Source organism: Oncorhynchus mykiss, chromosome 20 (assembly GCF_057628025.1).
Source record: "Oncorhynchus mykiss isolate SJ-2025 chromosome 20, ASM5762802v1, whole genome shotgun sequence".
Taxonomy (NCBI): domain Eukaryota; kingdom Metazoa; phylum Chordata; class Actinopteri; order Salmoniformes; family Salmonidae; genus Oncorhynchus; species Oncorhynchus mykiss.
Genome location: NC_143041.1, coordinates 23,385,963 through 23,408,460, shown reverse-complemented (window position 1 = coordinate 23,408,460; position 22,498 = coordinate 23,385,963). Strand labels below are relative to the sequence as shown.

At 42.2% G+C, this 22,498-nt stretch overlaps 2 protein-coding genes across 4 annotated transcripts in view; both read right to left on the bottom strand.

The window, feature by feature from the left end:
• LOC110499151 (inhibitor of nuclear factor kappa-B kinase subunit alpha) overlaps window positions 1–7,838 on the bottom strand; it is a 35,950-nt gene extending 28,112 nt beyond the window's left edge. The window contains exons 1-2 of one of the 2 annotated variants that reach the window (XM_021576096.3): window positions 7,223–7,838; window positions 6,926–7,032 (exon numbers count right to left, since the gene is read on the bottom strand). In XM_021576096.3, the coding sequence (XP_021431771.1) occupies window positions 6,926–7,030 (105 nt within the window). In that variant the 5' untranslated portion in view covers window positions 7,031–7,032; window positions 7,223–7,838. The remainder of the gene's footprint in view (window positions 1–6,925; window positions 7,033–7,222) is intronic. The other variant, XM_090212626.1, reaches the window with a different exon arrangement.
• Window positions 7,839–12,753: 4,915 nt separating this feature from the next.
• Window positions 12,754–22,498, bottom strand: part of LOC110499153 (uncharacterized) — a 114,884-nt gene continuing 105,139 nt past the window's right edge. For both annotated transcript variants that reach the window (XM_090212625.1, XM_021576100.3), the window contains exons 12-17: window positions 20,184–20,377; window positions 19,800–19,870; window positions 18,733–18,890; window positions 17,864–18,008; window positions 17,445–17,588; window positions 12,754–17,237 (exon numbers count right to left, since the gene is read on the bottom strand). In XM_090212625.1, coding sequence (XP_090068751.1) covers window positions 16,971–17,237; window positions 17,445–17,588; window positions 17,864–18,008; window positions 18,733–18,890; window positions 19,800–19,870; window positions 20,184–20,377 — 979 coding nt within the window. In that variant the 3' untranslated portion in view covers window positions 12,754–16,970. The remainder of the gene's footprint in view (window positions 17,238–17,444; window positions 17,589–17,863; window positions 18,009–18,732; window positions 18,891–19,799; window positions 19,871–20,183; window positions 20,378–22,498) is intronic.

The following is a 22,498-nucleotide window of genomic DNA, read 5'->3' as shown; positions in this document are numbered from 1 at the left end:
TGTTAAAAAAGTTTGAAATATCCAAGAAATGTCGTTCCACTTCATGATTGTGTCCCACTTGTTGTTGATTCTTCACAAAAAATAGAGTTGTATATCTTTATGTTTGAAGCCTGAAATGTGGCAAAAGGTCGCAAAGTTCAAAGGGGCCGAATACTTTCGCAAGGCACTGTACTTTCTGCTATGTATTATAGGTATCTTTCATACAAATCTTAACCTTGTGACCCATTCTATATATATATGTTGTTTGTCATGTAGGTTGAAAGGGGTGTATCTTGGCTATAAAAGACCTTTGTACTTTTGTCTCGGGGCTCTCAACGAATCATTTGATCGTAAATCGTCAACCAGCCATCATTATCGTAGAGCACTCAATCGATTCACTTTGTGTGTGTGTTGCATTGACCTGCTTCCTTATTAATAAGGGATTAAATATTTAGTTTAAGTATAACTCTGACTTGTGACAAGTTTGTCTCTACTCAATTGATAGTAAAGAACTTAACCACCACATTTGGCGATGAGGATGGGATGTGAATCTTCACTTGGTGACTGCTCCTGACGACCTGGGTAAATCATGCACGAGGGATCCCTCAAACTTGGGATCTCAGGGAGACCACACTTCGGGAACGAAGTAGATGGACCCACCTTTGCTCTGAGATTCAGCGAGCCGAGTGGATACCACATCTCGAACTTTGTTTTTTTTAAATAAAGAGGTTATTTAGCAAAACAATTGAGGTCGAGTTAAGAAAAGCCTCTGTTACGTAGGCTCTGAGTGTGTATTCATGTGTGAGGGGGGGTACGTCCCGACACTGAATTGATCAGAGTGGGGATTGGTGCGGTCTGTAGGGGTGAGTGGCCAGGGTGACTCTGGGTTCTGTGTGAAACACGGTACCTGGTGAAACCCTATTGGAAGAAGGACCTCATTCTGAAAAAAGTGATCCTCAGAAGTGGTGAATTCCAATTATTTTAAATGTGCTAGCCAGGTATGCCCTGGGTTTGGTAATTTAGCGTTAAATATCTAGAATCTGTGTGAAATTGTTTTGGCCATTTAATGTTAAAAACATCCGGAATCTGTGTGAACTAGTTAAGACCATTTATGATATAGTATAAGATAGTAAGGTGCATTTGTAATTGTTTTAAACCTGTACCACATTTTAGAAGTATTGAAAGATGTAATTATCCTAGGAATAAGTTGCATTATCCTAGGAATAAGTAATGAGATAGAAATTAGAAAATATTCCTGCAGGTTAAAATATTGTTGAAAAACGAATTGATTAGGTATGTTTGAGAATAGCATTGTGTGACTGGGATATGAGAGTTGTGTGAATATGGAAATTAGTCTTAATCTGACGTTTGGATTAACATAGAAATATGCTTAATCAGATGCTTGAAATGTGGATAATGTTATCTTAGGGTTCTGTTCATTCACTGCCCATCATAGAATATCACGGGGTGGTATTGAGAGGGGAGGTTAGAGAACCGTTGAGGATCCCATGGTCATTGTCCAGGAAACAAAAGTGTATTTTTTGTTCTGCTGGGAGTATGTTTGGAGAGCTGCTTCGTAGCTATGGAGAGTCCTTGAAAAAGCAAATGGAATGGTTGTTGTGAGTACCTAAGAATTTCTTATGTTTTATATGGATTCTGTGAATATATGAAAATATGATAAACTGTATGTCTTGTCATGACGTTGGCCTGGGAGTTAGGTTTATGAAAGTCATAAATACCTCTTCCCGCCTTTTTCCTTCTCTAACCTACTGAGGTTACATTTTTTTTAAAACAACATAGAGATTCTGGGAACATCAGTATGTGGGGGGAAATTAACTATATTCTGGTAATCCGAACAATTGAACATGTGCAGTGGTACTTAATGAATATGATGTCAGTTCGGTTGTCATCTGAGACATTCTCATCAATGATAAGATGACAAACTCTACAGTGGAAAGTCTACACATCAGAGTTATCAGATTCACATGGAATTGTTGTTCAATTTAAATGTTTGTATATGAAATTATTTGTGATGGGATGAAATGTGATTTTACCTTCTAAAATGTGAGATGTGGGTTTTCATAAGTTAGGGCTGCTCACTCAGTGGCCCGCCCACGTGAAGAGACAGAGGTTGTAAACTATGACACACACCACTTTTCTCCCTTCCTATATAAAGCCTTGACGACAACATAACTCTGTTCCAATGAGGTAGGATGACGATCCTATGTCAGAATGGTTCAGATAAAACTACAGAACGAAGCCAACATCAGTATGAGCTTTGGTTGCGAATGGTATGAACTTTGAACTCTTATTCACGACAGAAGTGATACCTCCTAGCCGTTGAGTTTGCGACCGCAGCTGCAAACGCAGGTTAGGAAGGAACAGACAGAGTATCCCATCTACCACACAACGACGTTACTACAACTTATCCAAGTGACCACCAGAGCTATTCTTCAAAGAAGAATTACGTTACTCTGGACCCTGATCTCTCTTTTGAAGAACATATCAAGACCATTTCAAGGACAGCTTTTTTCCATCTACGTAACATTGCAAAAATCAGAAACTTTCTGTCCAAAAATGATGCAGAAAAATTAATCCATGCTTTTGTCACTTCTAGGTTAGACTACTGCAATGCTCTACTTTCCGCCTACCCGGATAAAGCACTAAATAAACTTCAGTTAGTGCTAAATACGGCTGCTAGAATCCTGTCTAGAACCCAAAAATTTGATCATATTACTCCAGTGCTAGCCTCTCTACACTGGCTTCCTGTCAAAGCAAGGGCTGATTTCAAGGTTTTACTGCTAACCTACAAAGCATTACATGGGCTTGCTCCTACCTATCTCTCTGATTTGGTCCTGCCGTACATACCTACACGTACGCTACGGTCACAAGACGCAGGCCTCCTAATTGTCCCTAGAATTTCTAAGCAAACAGCTGGAGGCAGGGCTTTCTCCTATAGAGCTCCATTTTTATGGAACGGTCTGCCTACCCATGTCAGAGACGCAAACTCGGTCTCAACCTTTAAGTCTTTACTGAAGACTTATCTCTTCAGTGGGTCATATGATTGAGTGTAGTCTGGCCCAGGAGTGGGAGGGTGAACGGAAAGGCTCTGGAGCAACGAACCGCCCTTGCTGTCTCTGCCTGGCCGGTTCCCCTCTTTCCACTGGGATTTTCTGCCTCTAACCCTATTACAGGGGCTGAGTCACTGGCTACTGGGGCTCTCTCATGCCGTCCCTGGAGGGGGTGCGTCACCTGAGTGGGTTGATTCACTGATGTGGTCATCCTGTCTGGGTTGGCGCCCCCCCCCCTTGGGTTGTGCCGTGGCGGAGGTCTTTGTTATACTCAGCCTTGTCTCAGGATGGTAAGTTGGTGGTTGAAGATATCCCTCTAGTGGTGTGGGGGCTGTGCTTTGGCAAAGTGGGTGGGGTTATATCCTTCCTGTTTGGCCCTGTCCGGGGGTGTCCTCGGATGGGGCCACAGTGTTTCCTGACCCCTCCTGTCTCAGCCTCCAGTATTTACGCTGCAGTAGTTTATGTGTCGGGGGGCTAGGGTCAGTTTGTTATATCTGGAGTACTTCTCCTGTCCTATTCGGTGTCCTGTGTGAATCTAAGTGTGCGTTCTCTAATTCTCATTCTAATTCTATTATTCGACCATGCTGGTCATTTATGAACATTTGAACATCTTGGCCATGTTCTGTTATAATCTCCACCCGGCACAGCCAGAAGAGGACTGGCCATCCCACATATGCTCTCTCTAATTCTCTCTCTCTCTCGGAGGACCTGAGCCCTAGGACCATGCCCCAGGAATACCTGACATGATGACTCCTTGCTGTCCCCAGTCCACCTGACTGTGCTGCTGCTCCAGTTTCAACTGTTCTGCCTTATTATTATTCGACCATGCTGGTCATTTATGAACATTTGAACATCTTGGCCATGTTCTGTTATAATCTCCACCTGGCACAGCCAGAAGAGGACTGGCCACCCCACATAGCCTGGTTCCTCTCTAGGTTTCTTCCTAGGTTTTGGCCTTTCTAGGGAGTTTTTCCTAGCCACCGTGCTTCTACACCTGCATTGCTTGCTGTTTGGGGTTTTAGGCTGGGTTTCTGTACAGCACTTTGAGATATCAGCTGATGTACGAAGGGCTATATAAATACATTTGATTTGATTTGAAAGGACAGAGGACTCGGTTTGGCAACACGGTCTTCCATCTACCACCAACCTACTGAAGCGCAGCTCAGAGTAAATATTTATTGCGTTTTCTATTTCCAAATGGACGGTAATTTAGAATGCATAAGATACTGTATTTATGATAGCACAGCTTCTTCCCATTGTTCCCCAGTCTCCCGCTCTTTCACTCAAACCCCTTTTCCTTTGTGTAACAAGCTGTCATATCTGTTCCGCTCGCTAGGGACGTTTTCCTATGACGTAAAGAATTATCTAGGTATAATTCATTCTTTGTATATGTAATCCTGTGTGATTAGTTAGGTATTTAGTAAATAAATAATAAAACCCAATTTTGTATTGCTGATTCAAATTGTTAGCCAGGGTTCTTGAAGATAATCTGAAAGTTGTTAATTCTAGGTTATGAGACTGAAGTAAAATGACGATTAATGTTGACTGCTATTGATGTAAAATATATTACTAAATCTTTAAGCGTTTATTCGGAAGATAACAGGTCTATAAATATTATTTTGTGGTGCCCGACTCTCTAGTTAATTACATTTACATGATTAGCTCAATCAGGTGATATTAATTACGGAGAAATTATTTTATAGAATAGCATGTCATAGCAATTAATCCGGCATAGCCAAAGACACGACAGTGGGTATAATCGATTACTAGAGATTTGATACAATTTAAACCACCCATATGTAGACGTACGTAGGTTGAGTTGGTATCTTTAATGGATAATTTGATGAAGATGAGGTTTAAGCATTAAACTGTCTACAAAGTCTGGGCAATTGTTTCAGAAACTGATTGGAGTGTGTCCACTTTTGGTTAACTTACCCTAACGATGTAACTATAAAACGCTTATTGGATTTTCTGTCTGGGTACTACATTTTAAATAAAACTGCATGAGAGGAGTTGCTGGATTTATTGACTAAACCTTTTTCCATAAAGTTAGAGCGAATTAAGATGGAATCTCGACGTAATTTATAATGTCGTACAAAGCCTAGGGTATCCATCAAACTAATTTGAGTACAGTCAAGTCTCATCTATTATCTCATCTTGTCAACTCAACAGATGTGCACTTATAAATTCACAGTGAGAAGAACACAAAACAGCAAGGTATTTTTAAGCTACAGGGTGTTTTTCTCAAGTGGTGGCATTTGACCTTTGCCAAAAGATACTGACCCTATCGTTACAAAATACATTTAGAAATCTATATTATTCAATTATTGCACCCACACTGCTCGCGAGCGTCTGCGTTGGCAAGGGCTAAAATAGAAGTCAGTTCTATTTGTGACGCAGATCGCGCAGAAAGTCCTGCCTCTGCCATCTCCTCATTGGTTTATAGATGTAGGTACCCACGTGCCATCTCCTCATTGGTTATACCCATGTGGGTGACTGAAAGATGAACGAGGTCGGTGGCGGTAATGCACCTAATTTATGAAAGTTGCCAATCACAATATAAAGTCCAGAAAAGAAAAAGCCTGGAAGGAAGAGAGATGACTAGAAACGATTCGGTTGACCGTTTTAGGTGTGGATTAATTGTCGTAGTAGAGGACCTTGTGCATTTCAGGTAAAATAACAACTCAATGTTTATACGTTATCCCAGAACAAATTAGCTAGCAAGAGCAAGCTAGCTAGCTAAATTGCCATAAATGTTTAATGCTTTTCGACCTGGCCCCAAATTAGTGTAATTGGTTCAGAGTTTGCTTTGATATTTTAACCTGCGCATCATTATCGTTTGTGGTACGGGAGGACAAAATTATTGTATGCACGATCGCACGCAGCCGGTTTGGGTTCCGTGTTATATTTGTTTACAATGAGCTTCTCCGTGGAGCACGTGAGAGCTATAGATCGGAAAACATACATCAATGCAGCAATGGGATGTGCCACTACTCCAAATTGTACCTTTACTCACACTGCTCTATCGAGAAGACTTAAATACTGCTAGTTTTCCCGGAAAACTGCCATTTTTCATCCTCATGCTAGCTAGTAGGGCCAGGACGATACCATTTCGCAATATTTTTTCAAATGCAAAATTTTTAACACGAAGCAGACCAAATTCTATTGGTCCTTTAAAAACCTGATTTAAAATGTTGTGTGCTTTAGCTTGGAAAATAAATACATTCGACTCTGGATGACAACATTATGGTGTTTGTTTCCAACATTAAGCCTGTTTTACTAAAGAAGTGAAATTCGCTTCGTGTTGTGTTTCCGTACCACGATACTAACGTGTATCGCGATACAGTATCGTCCTGGCCCTACTAGCTAGTAGTTGCCACGGCTGCGGTGACCCATTTTGGAATGGCAGTGTTTGCCAATCAGCTCATTTGTTGTTCAACATGATGTGTCATTCCATAATGGCTGCTGTGTCTACTCCTAGCTAGCACATTATCCCAACATTCTCCATGAAGCATTGTGGATAAAGGTACAATTTGTAAAACAGCGCATATCCCATCCCTGCATTGAGGTACATTTTCCAACCCATTAACACACCAGCTTCACAGTAATCATGATTGCATTCACATCCCTGCGCAGCTCAGTGTAACAGTAGGGTAGGTATCTTCTGGCAAATTTGAGCTGTGATATCATCCAGTCAGGCTTACTATTCATATCTAGGAAGTGGTTAACTTCCTTTCAACTATATGTAAACATACATCCAACTCTTTGTCTGATTTGGCAGGATATTCAGCTACCATGATTCAAATCTGGACTCTGGAACAGCTTAGAGTACTAGGGGTTACTTATGAAAATGTGGCCGTTAGTTAAATACTTACATGATGTTGATACAGGTAGACATGGGCAAAACCGCCCATGCCCAATCTCTCTTTCAATTCCCAGTTCCCGCAGTTTTGGTTTTGTCTGAAAGGAGGCTTATCCATTGCTGTAACGGTAATAACAAGGATTATTAATGTTACATTTGGCTATGCAAATTGTCAACATTTCTAACTAGCCACATATGCGGTAAATTAAACATTTACTAGCTAACTGTTAGCTTGATGGCTACTGTTTACAGCTAGTGCTAGCTAGCTAACGTTCGCTATTTAGCTAAACAACTTTCAAGTTTGCCATACCTTCGTTAGTGTTGCTAGTCAGCTAGCGTTGCTAACTAACGTTAGCTATTAATTTAGCTCCCCTGTCTGATGTCCGTAAACAAAATTGATCAATGGGCAATATAAAGATAAACGTTTAAACTTCACAATCGCCCATGTTTCCCTTGCAGGGTTGTTGCACCCGTGACTGATCAACGAAGCTTGAAGACGAAAGTAAACATAGCTAGCTAACGTTAGATAGCACAGTTAGCTCGTTGGACAGCCAGCTAACGCTATTTGCTTGAAAAAAAACGAATGTAGCTGGTTATTACAGAAATCTTGGTGTAATAATAGCTAATTATTACGATATTTCATAAGACAGTCAGCGGCCGTTTTTTCATAAAAAGAAAGATCTTCTTGTGTTCGAGTAATGCACTATGACAGGAATGTGTACTTTCCTAGATGTGACGTCGCCAAAAAACCCGGCTGCTTTTCTGAGGAGAAAAAAATGATATGGGGGTGTGTCCGAAAGAGACATCATGCCCATAAGGTGCACAAAGGCACGTGCCCACTCAGATTTGAGCAATTATTTTTTGATGCAGGTGTTTCAGCCTAGCTCAGTGCTTTCTGCGGTGGTGGGGCAGCCACCGAAAAATACGAAGTGTTGGGGTTGGTAATGTTGGAAAATACGAAGTGTTGGGGTTGGTAATGTTCTCTAGTTGCACTGTGATTAGTTCAGTGTTCTGTCACTCACGGGAACACTACATCACAGCAAAATCTACAGGGAGACTTGGGCCTGAAGATCACTAATGTCATGATTCTACCTTTATTATTTCAGAATTCTCAGTTGTTTTGAAAGTACCATAAATCCAGAGAATTACAGACTTTGATGACAAAGTTTGATGACAAAATTTGTCCACGAAGGACCGCCATGCCACCTTCCTGTTCAAGTGAGCACAGCACAACAAGGTGAGTCGAAAAAATGTATTGTATGCTGCTACATAAAGTATGTAATATACCAGGGATATATGTATACTGTAGCTAAGAAAGTAATACAAAGTGTTTATTATATAGTAAGCTGTTAGTAGCACATGTGGCTCACCTTAATAATTTGGTCCCTTTTCCCCTCATAATTTAACCTACTGTTCTGACTTGGTGGTGCACATGTAGCCTATAGCCTGAAATGTCATCATCAAATATTGTAAGAGCTTTCATTGTCTGCTTATACCCTTTATTTATTCTACGGTTCTGACTTTGTGTACAGGGAGAATATTGTAAGAATATCCCATGTTCTGAATTCTGGCGCTGAACTAATAGTTACATTGACTACTGTACGTCCATCCTAGATCGCTCATTAATGTCTTAATCGAAATTACAGATTGCCTCTTATCCGCCTGTTGTCCCTTTATTCCATAGTTTGTACATCTGAATTGTCAGTAGAAGCCACATTTGTTTAAGCAAGTCAGCCATATCATGCCAAGAGTCTGCAAAGTTGTCATCAAGGCAAAGGGTGGCTATTTGAAGAATCTCAAATATGAAGGAAAAAGGAAACCTCACACTGCTCTTGATAGTATCACTGATCTTTAATAAGCTTACGTATCGGCCTCACGGCCTTCGTCAGAGCAGTGTGCGGTTTCATTTTGCCTTCATGTTGTTCAACTGTTACCATACACCTGCAAAAAAGATTGCTCAGATGTGCGAGTGCCTTTTGAATTAAGAATCTCAAATATGAAATATATTTTGATTTGTTTAAACCTTTTTTGGTTTCTACATGATTCCATATGTGTTATTTCATAGTTTTGATGTCTTCACTATTATTCTGCAATGTAGAAAATAGTAAAAATAAAGAAAAACCCTTGAATGAGTAGGTGTTCTAAAACTTTTGATCGGTCATGTATGTTTTTTTTAAAAGGTAGTAAATGGGGCTGAATGAATTGTTTCACTGCCAGACAAGGCTCTGCTGATAGTAACAGTGGTAAGGTGTTGGGACTGCTGTTAGGACTGCTGTTAGGACTTATGTAGGCCCTAACAGTTTGTGGGCACCGTTTGTCACCTTTATAGTGACAAATGTACTTTTTAGTGTTGTGTTGTGTAGTGGCTTTGCTGGCATATATCTAAGGGTTGGCCCCACCAAGATTTACATGCTAAAATTGCCAATGTCTTAACCCTACCCTTAACCAAACCCTCAACCAATGTTCCTTCTAAGCATGTAGCTCACCTCGGACTGCCCAGCAGAAGAAATAGGAGCCCCTAGAGAGAAGCACAAGATCGAACTCAACTTTCTACAGTTTCTCCTTTAGTTAACACTATCAAAGTTTCGCTCTACTGTGGCAAATGTGAACCAACACAATATTAGGAACTTTTAATGTAATATACCGAAACAAAACCAAATATGCAAGATTTAGTATGTAAAACTAACTGTGCAAGACATGTTCTTGGTAGGCAGAGCGCATTGGAGTAGGATTCTATTGCAATGATAGACACTGACTCAGGCCCCTATTCTACACAGACCAGTGCGCCATAACCAATCAGAGTTGTAGTAGGTCTATATGCAAATACCCATTGCCATATATGGATCTGTGCCATTCCCTTTGAACTGTACTGTGTTTAGTTAGCTACATTATTTTGAGACAGTATTGAATAAGCTATGTAGCCAATAGGCAGAGCATAGCATAATTTGCCTGATTCTCTGTAATAATGGTATGGGAATAATAATACATTTTATTTTGTAAAGTGGTTTCTTGCATCAAACACATTTATTTTCAGTCACCTTTTCAGCCACATTTATCTTCAGCCACCTAACCAATAGGTTAATGTCAAGCCCTTAGAAAAAACATGGAACGAACACCACTTATTGGCTGCTGCTGTAGGCTGAATGATAGAACAGCTATTTCCATGTTAAAATGTTATGGGATGCGTTTTTCTCCATTATTTTTTACGGTAGGCCTCTCTGGTAGGCCTTCATTATGATCAAATAGCCACAGTAGCCTACTTGGCCACTGTTAAAACTGTAACTTAAAGTGGGTACAGCCTCAGTGTTCACAGTAAACGCTCTGCGGAAGTTGTACAGAATTTTCACAAGTTGAAGTTTGAGCTCAGCAGACCTGAAATTTGCTCAGTGCCGAAAACATTTTGAGGGAACACTGCCATTAAACCTAACCTAATTTTAATAAATTCTGAAATGAAATATTGGTTTGGCCGACAGGACACTAGATCACCTACTCCAGACAGTATTGTCAGTGGAGGATGAGAAAGACTGGCAAGTGACACACAGTGTTTGATTTGTTTGATTTGCTGCCAGTGATGGGAAGGACTCGCTCAAAAACCCAGCTGCTTTTCTGACGGGAAAGTAAAATGAAACAGGTGTGCCTGAGAGAGGCATCATGCCCATAGGGGGCACGTGCCCCCTCAGATTTAGTTTAGCATACACGTGTAAAATGAAAAAAATTTGATCAAGCTATGTAGCCTATTGATTCCTTCTTGATGAATAAATAAGACAAAAATTGCCTTTCTGTGGGGCCCAGTTGGTAGAGCATGGTACTTGCAACACCAGGGTTGTGGGTTTGATTCCCATGCGGGACAAGCATGAAAAATGTATGTACTCACTACTGTAAGTCGCTCTGGATAGGAGTGTATGCTAAATTACTTAAATGAAATGTTTTGTTGCTTCTCAGTAATACTAGCCACCTAGCAATTTTATTAACAAATCGAAATGTATTTTATATTTTATATTCTTTTAAGTAGCCACGCTTTGCCTTGATGACAGCTTTGCACACTCTTGGCATTCTCTCAACCAGCTTCATGAGGAATGCTTTTCCAACAGTCTTGAAGGAGTTCCCACGTATGCTGAGCACTTGTTGGCTGCTTTTCCTTCACTCTGCAGTCCAACTCATCCCAAACCATCTCAATTGGGTTGAAGTCGGGTGATTGTGGAGGCCAGGTCATCTGATGCAGCACTCCATCACTCTCCTTCTTGGTCAAATAGCCCTTACACAGCCTGGATGTGTGTTGGGTCATTGTTCTGTTGAAAACAGATGATTGTCCCACTAAGCACAAACCAGATGGGATGGAGTATCGCTGCAGAATGCTGTGGTAGCCATGCTGGTTAAGTGTGCCTTGAATTCTAAATAAATAATTGACAGGGTTACTGGCAAAGCACCCCCACACCATCACACCTCCTGCTCCATGCTTCACGGTGGGAACCACGCATGCGGAGATCATGGTGGTTGGAACCAAGAAATGTCACATTTGGACTCATCTGACCAAAGGACAGATTTCCACCGGTCTAATGTCCATTGCTCGTGTTTCTTGACCCAAGCAAGTCTCTTCTTCTTATCAGTGTCCTTTAGTAGTGGTTTCTTTGCAACAATTGGGCCACGAAGGCCTGATTCATGCAGTCTCCTCTGAACAATTGATGTTGACATGTGTATGTAACTTGAACTCTGTGAAGCATTTATTTGGGCTGCAATTTCTGAGGCTGGTAACTCTAATGAACTTGTCCTCTGCAGCAGCGGTAACTCTGGGTCATCCTTTCCTGTGGCGGTCCTCGTGAGAGTCAGTTTCAATATAGTGATTGATGGTTTTTGCGACTGCACATGAAGAAACTTTCAAAGTTCTTGAATTTTTTTCCGTATTGACTGAATTTCATGTCTTAAAGTTATGATGGAATGTCACTTCTCTTAGCTTATTTGAGCTGTTCTTGCCATAATATGGACTTGGTCTTTTATCAAATAGGGCTGTCTTCTGTATACCCCCCCACCTTGTCACAACACAATTGACTGGCTCAAACGCATTAAGAAGAAAATAAATCCCACCTATTAACTTTTAAGAAGGCACAGCTATTAATTAAAATGCATTCCAGGTGATTACCCTATGAAGCTGGTTGAGAGGATGCCAAGAAGAGTGTGCAAAGCTGCCATCAAAGCAAATGGTGGCTACTTTGAAGAATCTCAAATATAAAATATATATCCTCACGTACTTTGTTCCCCATCTAAAATAATTGGGGCATGACACCCTTGTCTGACATTGCTGCTTAAATGTGTGACATCATGCCAAAGACCTAGATCACTGTGATATTGTTATTAAAAAGTGATACGTGTTTTAAAGGTCTGTGATGGACACACACACACACGCGCGCGCACACACACACACACGGCTGTGAAGGATACTAATGGCATCATGATCATGTCTTACCCACTTTATACTTAAGCAGTAAGACCCGAGGAGGTGTGGTATATGGCCAAGATATGATGCAACGCGGAGTGCCTGGACATATATCCCTTAGCCGTGTTATATTGGCCATATATCACAAACCCCTGAGGTGCCTTATTGCTATTACCAACGTAATTAGAGCAGTACAAGTAATTGTTTTATCATATCCATGGTATACGGTCTGATATACCATGGCTGTCAGCCAATCAGCATTCAGAGATTGAACCACCCAGTTTATAATCAATGTTTAATTCCCTTTTGAAATGACAGGTGCAAACAGTCTGGCTCCATGTGTGGTGGTATATTATTTTACGTAGTTTGACTTTGATATTTGACAAAAGAAAGAAATGTAAAGACTTGAGTCACTTTTTAGAACACTTTTATTTTTCCTTTACGCTTCCCAAAAGAAAAGCTCCTATACAAACAATGTGTTCTTACCGAGGTGAGGTTTTAACAGGTGGTGGACATGTGTACAGCTAAAATGAGTAAAACAATTCAAGTAAAAACATTTTAAATGTCTCTCATTGGCAGCATTCTAAGAAAACTGAAATGAGTCAGAACCCCACTGTAGTGTATTATATCACAGTTTTGAAAGTGTTGGTGTGGTGTCTACAACACATCAGCATAAAACAGCATTAAATACATTGACTTTATTCAGCGTCATAAAACCAAAAACATGACAATGAACTGAAGGACAAAAATGTTGTTCTGTATATTAACCATTCATTAAATACACTAAACATAATACAAAGGAAAGCAGACCATAATAATATTATCTCATGCTGTTTATATATATATATATATATATATATATATATATATATATATATATATATATATATATATATATATATATATAATACACACACACATATGTCACATTCAGAAGTGCTGGCTGGGAATGGGTTGAACATACAGTAACACCTAGGCTTTCATTTCAGTATCATAGAGCGAACACTTGTTGGGAGCTAGTGGTTTCAATGCAAACCAGTGCCATGGAGACCCTGCAGCTGCTCTGTGATGATGTCAGAGGGGGCGGGGTGGCAGAGTGGGCATAGAGAGCTCGCTGAGGTTGAAGCTGAGGCTAGTCCCGGCTATCATACTGCTTTATAACAGATTCTATACCGTATGCCTCTCTCCCTCATGATTAGTGCCTGGGACACAGGAAACAGGGCGTGTATTGCATAGACCCTATGATATGAACAAATAGTGCGTGAGAGATGAGATTTTCAGTTGTTCACCTGTTGATTGAACAACACAATGTCCCTTTGTATGTAAAAGGCCCTCAGTCCTTACCCTGTTCCCTCCAATGTCCGAGGGGACATGTAATTCTGTGGTAGACTACCCTGGCAACATATGCCACCAGTGTCAAACACTATCGATAAATACAAGTACCAAGCAGTAATATCACAGCTGTAACATCGTTACAATACAATTAAAGGTATATATCATCAGTTATAGTAACAATAAACACATACAGTTATCTGATAAAGGCAGCTTCCTAAAAGATTAGTGAGATGATGACAGAAACAGAGGGCAGAACAAACTGACAATATCAGTGACAGAGGGATTGTGAAGTGATGCGAGAGAGGAGGAGGAGCGGAGGGGAGAATAGAGAGGGAAAGAAAGCATGAGCAGAGGAGACTGGAGTGGAGAAGAGATCATGGAAAAGGAAGGAGAAGAATTTGAAAATGACTGAGGTGAGATAGGAAAAGACGAGAGGCAAAATACACCATGCTAAACGTAGACATAACATTCAATTATCTGTACTAAAATTGTACAAAAAAAACATTTCCAGCAAGGTAAGTAAAGTTAATGGACACAGCTGGATAAACCGTTGCTGCTTTAAAACATCACATGAATGCACTGGCTAGACCATTATCCTCAGCCACATTCCTTAAATAGGCTCCTTAGTAGAACAGCAGGTCAGCCAGGTTGCAGCATGCTGCATTCAATGACATTCACAAACTTACAGCAGAACAGAAACACATCTCCTCAGATACACAAGCACACACACAAAGAACTCTCAGTCACTGGTCACACATAGCTCAGCAATACTCCATATCCAGAGACTGCCAATGGGCCACCCTAAAAAGCTTGTGCAGTGCAGGTGCAGCAATGTTATGGCTGAAAGGTAACTGAATGTCCTGTTAAACAGCTCTCTCTGCTGGTACGATGCTGGCATTACAGCTGTTCAAGGCCGACATTTGAAAGCCTGAGTAGCTTGAAACTGAAGGTATGTCATGAAATAGTTATGTTGATTATTTTTCTTTACATTGACTGAGGATATGGTATGGATATGCTTCCATACATATTCTGTCAGTAAATGTCTTGCTGCTTCCCCCGTCTATTAGCCTACAAGGCCCTCCTCACGCATTTCACACGTTACACATACACCCACTACATTATTCCATATGTCTGTTTTTCATGTAGCAACAACAGCAAAACATTACTCTGTGACAACATCAACAAATACCTTCAAAGTGAATCATGCTACCAATTTAAAGAAGAATGCCTCTCTCACTCTCTTCAGAATACTTCAGGCCAGGGAGTTGAAATAATGATGGGAATTTGATTATGGTATTGTCCCACCTCGCCAGATCTCCTTTCTCAATCTCATCATTGTTTGATAGATACATAGGCATTTAGACAATACTCAAGATTGTGCTGGTGCCTTTGTTGACCCTTTACATACAGAATACTATGTAAAAACACATGATTATCATAGATCACTTTCAGGACATTTAAATACAGGGAATGTATAATATCAACTCTGTATGTTTATTTTATGCATATTCACCAGGATATATTGTAAAACGACAAATATAATGTATCATACAATATAAGCATAATATAGTAGTTGGCAGGTTATTAGAAAACTTATGCCATAGGTTTACTATAATAACACTTGTAACAGTACACAGGAGGAGGGGGAGAATGTCCAACATCAACAGGTTATTGTAAAAGGCTGTACAAATATTGAAAAAACAAGTACATTCAGGGTCTGCCTGGTGAGTGTTAAAACAGGTCTTATAAACGAGTGATTACACAGGGAGTAACAGGGAAGACATGTCAATACAACAGGATTAGTACAAAGACAACATAACCCAAACATTTTTTTTCCCCAAGAAGAAGAAAAAGGCAGAGCTCGATGCAGGCATGCTGAGAAAAAACAACATTCACTCACAGAGTAGTAAAAAGAAGCCTGCTGCAAGACAAAGCTAAAGCAACTGGCTAGGTAGGAGGGTTAACAACTGTTATTAGAGGGGCAATCTGAAGTTTTGAACAATAACATAGCGGTTACCCTACCACTGATTTGGTAAACAGCTGAGGGATGAGGCTGGCGTTTTGAGGCTATACCATGTTTGTTTACAATTACATTGTTTACAAACAAAGGAGTTAAACAAGTTTACATTTTGGGTTGAACTAAGCTCATGAGGCATCGATAGTTTTATTCTTCAAAAATCAATGGGCATATATATTAATCGCAGATTGCCCCTTTAAGGAAAAGCAATTAAGAAACCATGGGCCTCTCTTGCTGAGAGGATTATTAAGTACAATTACATTTTTTTTTACTCGTGTGTAGCTGTACAGTAGTAAACTAGTGTGGCTCAAATGACATCAACCACTCTGACAACCCATTTGGAATAGATGGTAGAGAGGGGAGCCACAGTTACCCCCTCTCTGAGACAGAGAATGTGAGAACAGGGGAGCAGAGAGAGAGGGGGCAGAGATTGGAGCGGTTTGAAGTCATGAGAGCACAGTCTCTCGCCCTGACTTGGGCCAGGAGGGAGAGCTGCAACTGAGCCTCCATTGCGGATCCGGGTGTGTAGTGCACTGCCATTCTGATCCACTAGAGCCAACTTGTTGCCATCACATTTGCCCCAAAGAAGAGTTCAGGAGCTGCAAGTACCCTTGTCGTTAAGGCTCCCTCATGGATGTGGACACACACAGATGTCATGGAAAAAAAGGGAACAGCAATGCAATGAGTCGAGGATCTAGCTCCTGTTACTACAGTATTACAGTACTGTAACACGTGTTCAAATCAATAGCACAGTCATCTGAGACTTAATGTGTCAAATGTGTAAACATGGTTGGTCCCAAATCAGAGGAAAACATTTCAAGAAAAAAGGCTGGAGGAGGGGTTTGTGGGAGAGGTGCCCTGAAAGAAAAGGAAAGAAAAATACGCTGAATGGGAGTCCTTGTACGGCGGTGATACTGGTTACGGGAGGAACCTCTGTCTTACCATACGGTATGGTACAGTCTATTAACGTATGCAGCAAGCTTTCGCTGGAATACCTTCTTTCCAAGCTGCATGACCTCTCCAACGCTCCTCCCTCCCTCCTGCCCCAACGCACCGCTGGCATTGGCCAGTCATAGGATCTGCACCTCCCCTATTGGCCGAGGAGATCGGGGGTGCCGGGTGGGGGTGCCATGGGGGGGGGGCATGGTGTATACAGTACACTCTCACCCCTCTCCTTTTCAAGCTCTTATAAGCCCCCTCCACTGGATTTCAAATGAAAACTTGCGCAGGGAGACAAACCTGCCACGTCATCACCACCCGGCTCCCCGCCCTGCCTCACTTCTTGACGGCCTGGCGGTAGCTGTATCTCTGGGCCTCGGTGTGCTTCGAGCCTTTTCCCATGCCACTGCAGCCCACCGGCTCCTTGGTGCTGCTGCCCTGGGAGGCCTGGCTTGCCTGGCTGAAGTCCTGCAGCGTGGGGCTGGAATGGGCGCGCTGCAGCCCATTGTCCTCCAGGATCTGAACCTCGAATACGGACAGGTCATCCTCGCCGCAGCGGATCTTGTTCCGCAGCAGCATGGCGTAGGTACCGTAGCGTGTTTTCTACATGACAGAAGAGGGAGGGGATGGAGGCAGAAGGAGACAGAGGGAGAGGAGGGAAGGCAAGAAACGCAAAGAGGGGAAGCAGAGGAAGTGAATGAGACAGAAATGCAGTGCTGCATAATTACTTAACGCTCTACTAAATTCCAATTTCTTTATTTTCCTTTCTGTTGCCTTTTAAAAGTTCACACACTGTCGCCTCGGGCTCACCTCAAACTCCAGGTACTCGTCTCGCTGGCGGTACTCCTCCAGCTCGCGGCCTTTGACCTTTCGGTCTGGAGGATATGAGCGCAGCTCAGCCAGTTCAGTGGAGATGGCCCGGAACCGAGTCTCATGGGACTGGACCTGCTCCTCCTGTAGGCACAGATACTCAGAGTTCAGAGTTCGCCACCCATGTCACCTGACCAGGGTGATGGGAAGATAGACGTCCATGCATTTTCTCCCAGCACATCATCATCACTCATGTCAACTTTCTAGGCCTGACTGAGTTTTGTCCTTGTGGACATTTCAAATAATCACATTTATTCATTAATTTTAAAGAGTGCCTTCAGGGATTTTTAAAATTATGGTGGTGATATGGTATGGTCAATTTGATTGGTGATATGATGATATGGTGTAAAGGAGGGTACCTGTGACAGTTTGGAGGTGGAGCTTGGCAGCAGAGGTCGGGCAAATTTCTTCTGTGAACCAATGGCTGCAGGGAAAGGTGGCGCCGAGAACATGGCTGCTACCGTATTGATGCGTGTGATCCACGACTGCATCTGCTCTGTGCTTCTATGGTGGACAAAGCACACACGCACAGTGAGTTTGTGAGATCGTGTTGCACAAACACAAACCAAGGATGGACCTGCACGCATGCATATACACATTTCAATCCCCACCGCTAACTAAGACATCTTAGTGATTATCATCACGGCTGCTGAATACAACAAAATGCTGCTTTGCTCAGACAGCTCTGCCACAACGAGAGAGAGAGAGAGAGAAAAATTAAAAAATATCTCTGGGACAAATGCAGGCTGCAACTGGAGAAGAGCCGGTCCTCCTGGGGGACTGGGACATGTGGCCACGTCATGTGCCTCTGCATCCTGAATTTACACCCCCCACTGCCCTCCTCCTCCCAAGCACACACACAGACACAGCAGGAGGTAGCAACAGCCATTATTTGGTGATTATTTGCCATTATTTGGTATCTGGTGAGAAGGGGAGAGACTGGGGCGAGACAGGTAGTGCTCAAACAAGGAGAGAAGAGGAGGAGGGCGACCTTGCAAATTCAAGCCCAGGTTTATTGACTGAGGTGGACGTGCTGTGCAATTAATAATAAGTTGCAGGATATGGCTCCAAGACAAATTCAATTCAATTGAAAGTGTGTGAACCGAACTCGTAAAAACGAGGGATGGCTCGATCTTACAGGAGTGTGAGAAAGCAAGGTATAAGTCAGTCTTTGAGGTGTGTTAAGAATGGATGGGACTAGAACAATGAAGTGAGGGATGGGACTCACGGTGCCTGGAAGAGGTAGACCCTCCAGTCGGCGGTGCGGAGGTAGAACACATTGGGTCTCTTGCTGTAGTCGGCAGCCCTCATGGCCAGAGAGTGGTGGATGGACACAGCGTTCTTCAGATCTTCGTCCGACAGCTGCTTATCTGGCCGGTACTCTCCCTGCATGGTCAAACAATGATAATCAGCATAAAGTGTGAATACGTCATTATGTCATTATTGACCATCGCAGTAGTTCTTCTAACCGCAGGGTAGTGTATTCAATGCCAAGATGGTTCTTTGAATCAGGACACTCTAGTAGATAACTGTGTCCCGACCTCTCGTTCTGCAGGATGACTTGTTGTTGGAATGTTTCAAAACAAACCATACTAAGGAAAGGGGTATTTTTGACACCCCAGTAAGGGGCCTTGCCTCTCCCCAAAGCAGACCTGACTGTTTGACCAGAGACCAGTGCCCATAGACATACAGTACATAAATCATTGGCACAGCTGCGTCGCAATGGTAACATCTCTGGACGGGACCCTTGCTTCCGTTCAAATTTAGCGGAACACAAGCCCAAGAAGCTGACAGGGCTGCCCGTAGCAAAGGCCAGGACCACTGGTCTATATGGGCATAGAGGGCAGTGCCAGGTCTGAGGACTGTAGTCTGAAGGCACTGAACAAAAGACTCAACCTTTGTGAATTATCTCATTCTGATAACATCCACACTCAACAGGGTATGAAAATCCATCTGCATGGTTGGAGAGTGCATCTGTATGAGCAGTTTTAGTATTTCAGTTTGTGTCAATCAAATATTGGTATACGTGTATCACAAATGTTATTGTATATGGGTATGTAACAAAGTGGGATAATCTTAGCAATCTTTTGTTTTTTTTTCTTTGGTGCAGAAACTGTATCGTTACTGAATACGAGTATGTAAAAAGTGATTGGACTTGGAAGTCTTTTTGAGACTTTTCAGAACATTTTGCCATGTTCTGTGGTGTGGAACAGTGAAAGTCTTGTGAGTTCATAAAGTGGGACAGAAGTGGCAGAAGTTTCGTCACACCTGCTCCCGTCGGCAGGAGCTGCTCACCTTCTGTAGGTAGAGAATCAGCCCTTTCAGAATGCCATAGAACGTCTTCCATCCTCTTTTCCCACGCGGTGCTGTGACCAGGAGAATAGTTAGGTCAAAACTCAGGTCAGCTTCAAATTTCCATACTAACATCAGACCTCAATACATTGCTTCATACTAAGTGGTAGGAATTATACGATTTGCTGTATGTGGACCACAAGAAGTATACTGTAGCTGCTGCTAAAGTAACAGCAAAAGACTAAATGAGTAGGATTAACAAATAAACAGCGATGAGGATAGGGAGGGGATAGGGGGTTTGACACATTCTATGATGACTTATAGTGGTCAATATTATATATTTTTTTACCAGAGCTATAAATGTATGTATATGGTTTTGGCACGTACTTCTTTTGCCGTCTGAGTCAGCGTGCACCTTGCGCACCAGGAAGCCGTTCTTATACAGCAGGGCTCCTGAGGGCTGGGCCATGGCCACTAGTGGTTTCCCGCCGCTGGCCGTGCTCTTCATGTGTTTAGAGGTGGAGTCTGCCTGGCTGGTGTCCCCCAGCTCTGAAAAAGACTTCCGCATCTCCTCCTCGTCGCTATAGCGACAAGAAACAGAAGGGTGAGAAACCTGGTTACTATTTTACCACGCCTCCGTTGGCAACACATCAACCAATAACGTTCAACCAATCACTTTCCATCAATCTCACTCTGTGACCATCCATTATAAGATAGGATGAGACAGAGTAGTTCAATAGCAGAACACATAGGCCTATTCAAAGTCCCTCTCCCAGTTATAATGTGCATTTTGTCATCTACCAACATTTCTAAAGTGGTGTGTGGGTATAGCCTTGGTTATATAACATATTTACAAAGCACAATTCTACCTAGGGGAAACCTGAGTGAATGATAGTGTTTCTTCCTCTTCAAAGCCTTAATTTGCTGTCTTCCCCTCTTCCTCCCTCCTTCCCTCCACCATTTCTTTGTGATTTCCTCCTGGTCTCTAGAGAACCAGTCCACTCTCCTTGATCAAAACACACCGCAGCAGGAGAGCGACACGATCGATATCATGGCAGCTTTGAGGTGAAAAACAAGGGCATTCTGTTCCACTAGGGACTTCCTATCTCTGAGATAAATTTCAGACTTGTCACTGACTTTTTCAGTGGCATGTTTCCCCGTTGTTTGTGAGAGGAACCCCTCCAAAATGGTGAAAAGTAGTACTTTCCCAAATGCGAAACTAGCTCAAACAAAACAAATAAATGGGTTACAATTGATGTGTTATTAGAAAACTATACAATGTCTGTGGTTATCAGTGCACAATGAAAATATAACTGTGTCTGTATCTTAGTATACAGTTGATTGTCATCCCTATACCAGTGAAGGCTGGTGGAAGGAGGGTGGCTTATTGTAATGGTGGAAACAGAATAAGTGGAAAGGTAATCAACACATGGTTTCCATTTCAATTGGTTTCCATGTGTTTGATGCCATTCCATGTGTTTCATATCATTCCATTACAGCCATTACAAAGAGCATGACCTCCGACTGAAGTGACACCTCCATACTGTACATAGAGCCAGGAGGTTTTCCTGACATGGCCTGACAGGAAAAACTCTGTTCGTAGTTATATATAGGCTATAATTATAGGGCCCAGAGTTTTTCTTCTTCATGTCACAAGGTCAGGAAAAACTCTGTAGGCACTGCCTACTAAATGTATTCAAACCTTGGCTTCCTACTATGCCTAGGATTTGGAGATAGTTTCAGCTCTCTGTTACATACCCCATCAGAGCAGCCATGAGGAGCCATTTCTCTTAACGAGAGCTTAGCAGCTGAGGATCAGCTCTCTCAACTCTTGATCTGAGTGTTATTATAGACGAGTTAGTCCAACGATGTCACATTAGGTCCCACTGGGCACAGACATCAGTTTAATGTCTAGTTTTGACATACATTTGGTTGAGTTGTCAACTAACGTGAATTCAACGTGAAATCAACAACAAAAAACATCCAGTCAATGGCAGCCCTGTGAGCAAATACAGCTTGTTGATGAGAGAGGTCAAAGGAGAATGGCAAGATTTGTTCAAGCTAACAGGCGGGCCACAAAGAGACAAATAACGGCGCAGTACAACAGTGGTGTGCAGAACGGCATCTTTGAACGCACAACTCGTCCACTATGTTCGACTCTTATCAGTTAAAACAAGAAGAAGCGGCTCCAGTGGGCACGCGGTCACCAACACTGGACATTTGAGAAGTAGAAAAACATTGCCTGGTCCGACAAATAACAGTTCCTGTTGTGTCATGCTGATGGCAGAGTCAGGATTTGGCATAAGCAGCATGAGTCCATGGACCCTTCCTGCCTGGTATCAACGGTACAGGTGGTGGTGTACTGCCGTCCAATCTGCAGCAACTGCATGATGCCATCGCCCCAGCATGGACTAACTTCCCTGTGGAACATTTCTGACTTGTAAATTCCATGCCTTGAAGAATTTAGGCTGTTCTGGAGGCAAAGGGTGGTTAAACCTGGTACTAGATGGGTGTACCAAATAAACTGGCCGGTGAGTGTAGTTTGGAATTTTGAGGCAGGTTCAAATAATGATCACTCCAGTTCCACTCAAGATGAAGATACTGTACTTAGTATAAACAATTTACACCACATCCCCCTTACTTATATGATAATCCTACAAACATGGTTGGGCTGCTGCTAACATATTTTTACATGCGGGATA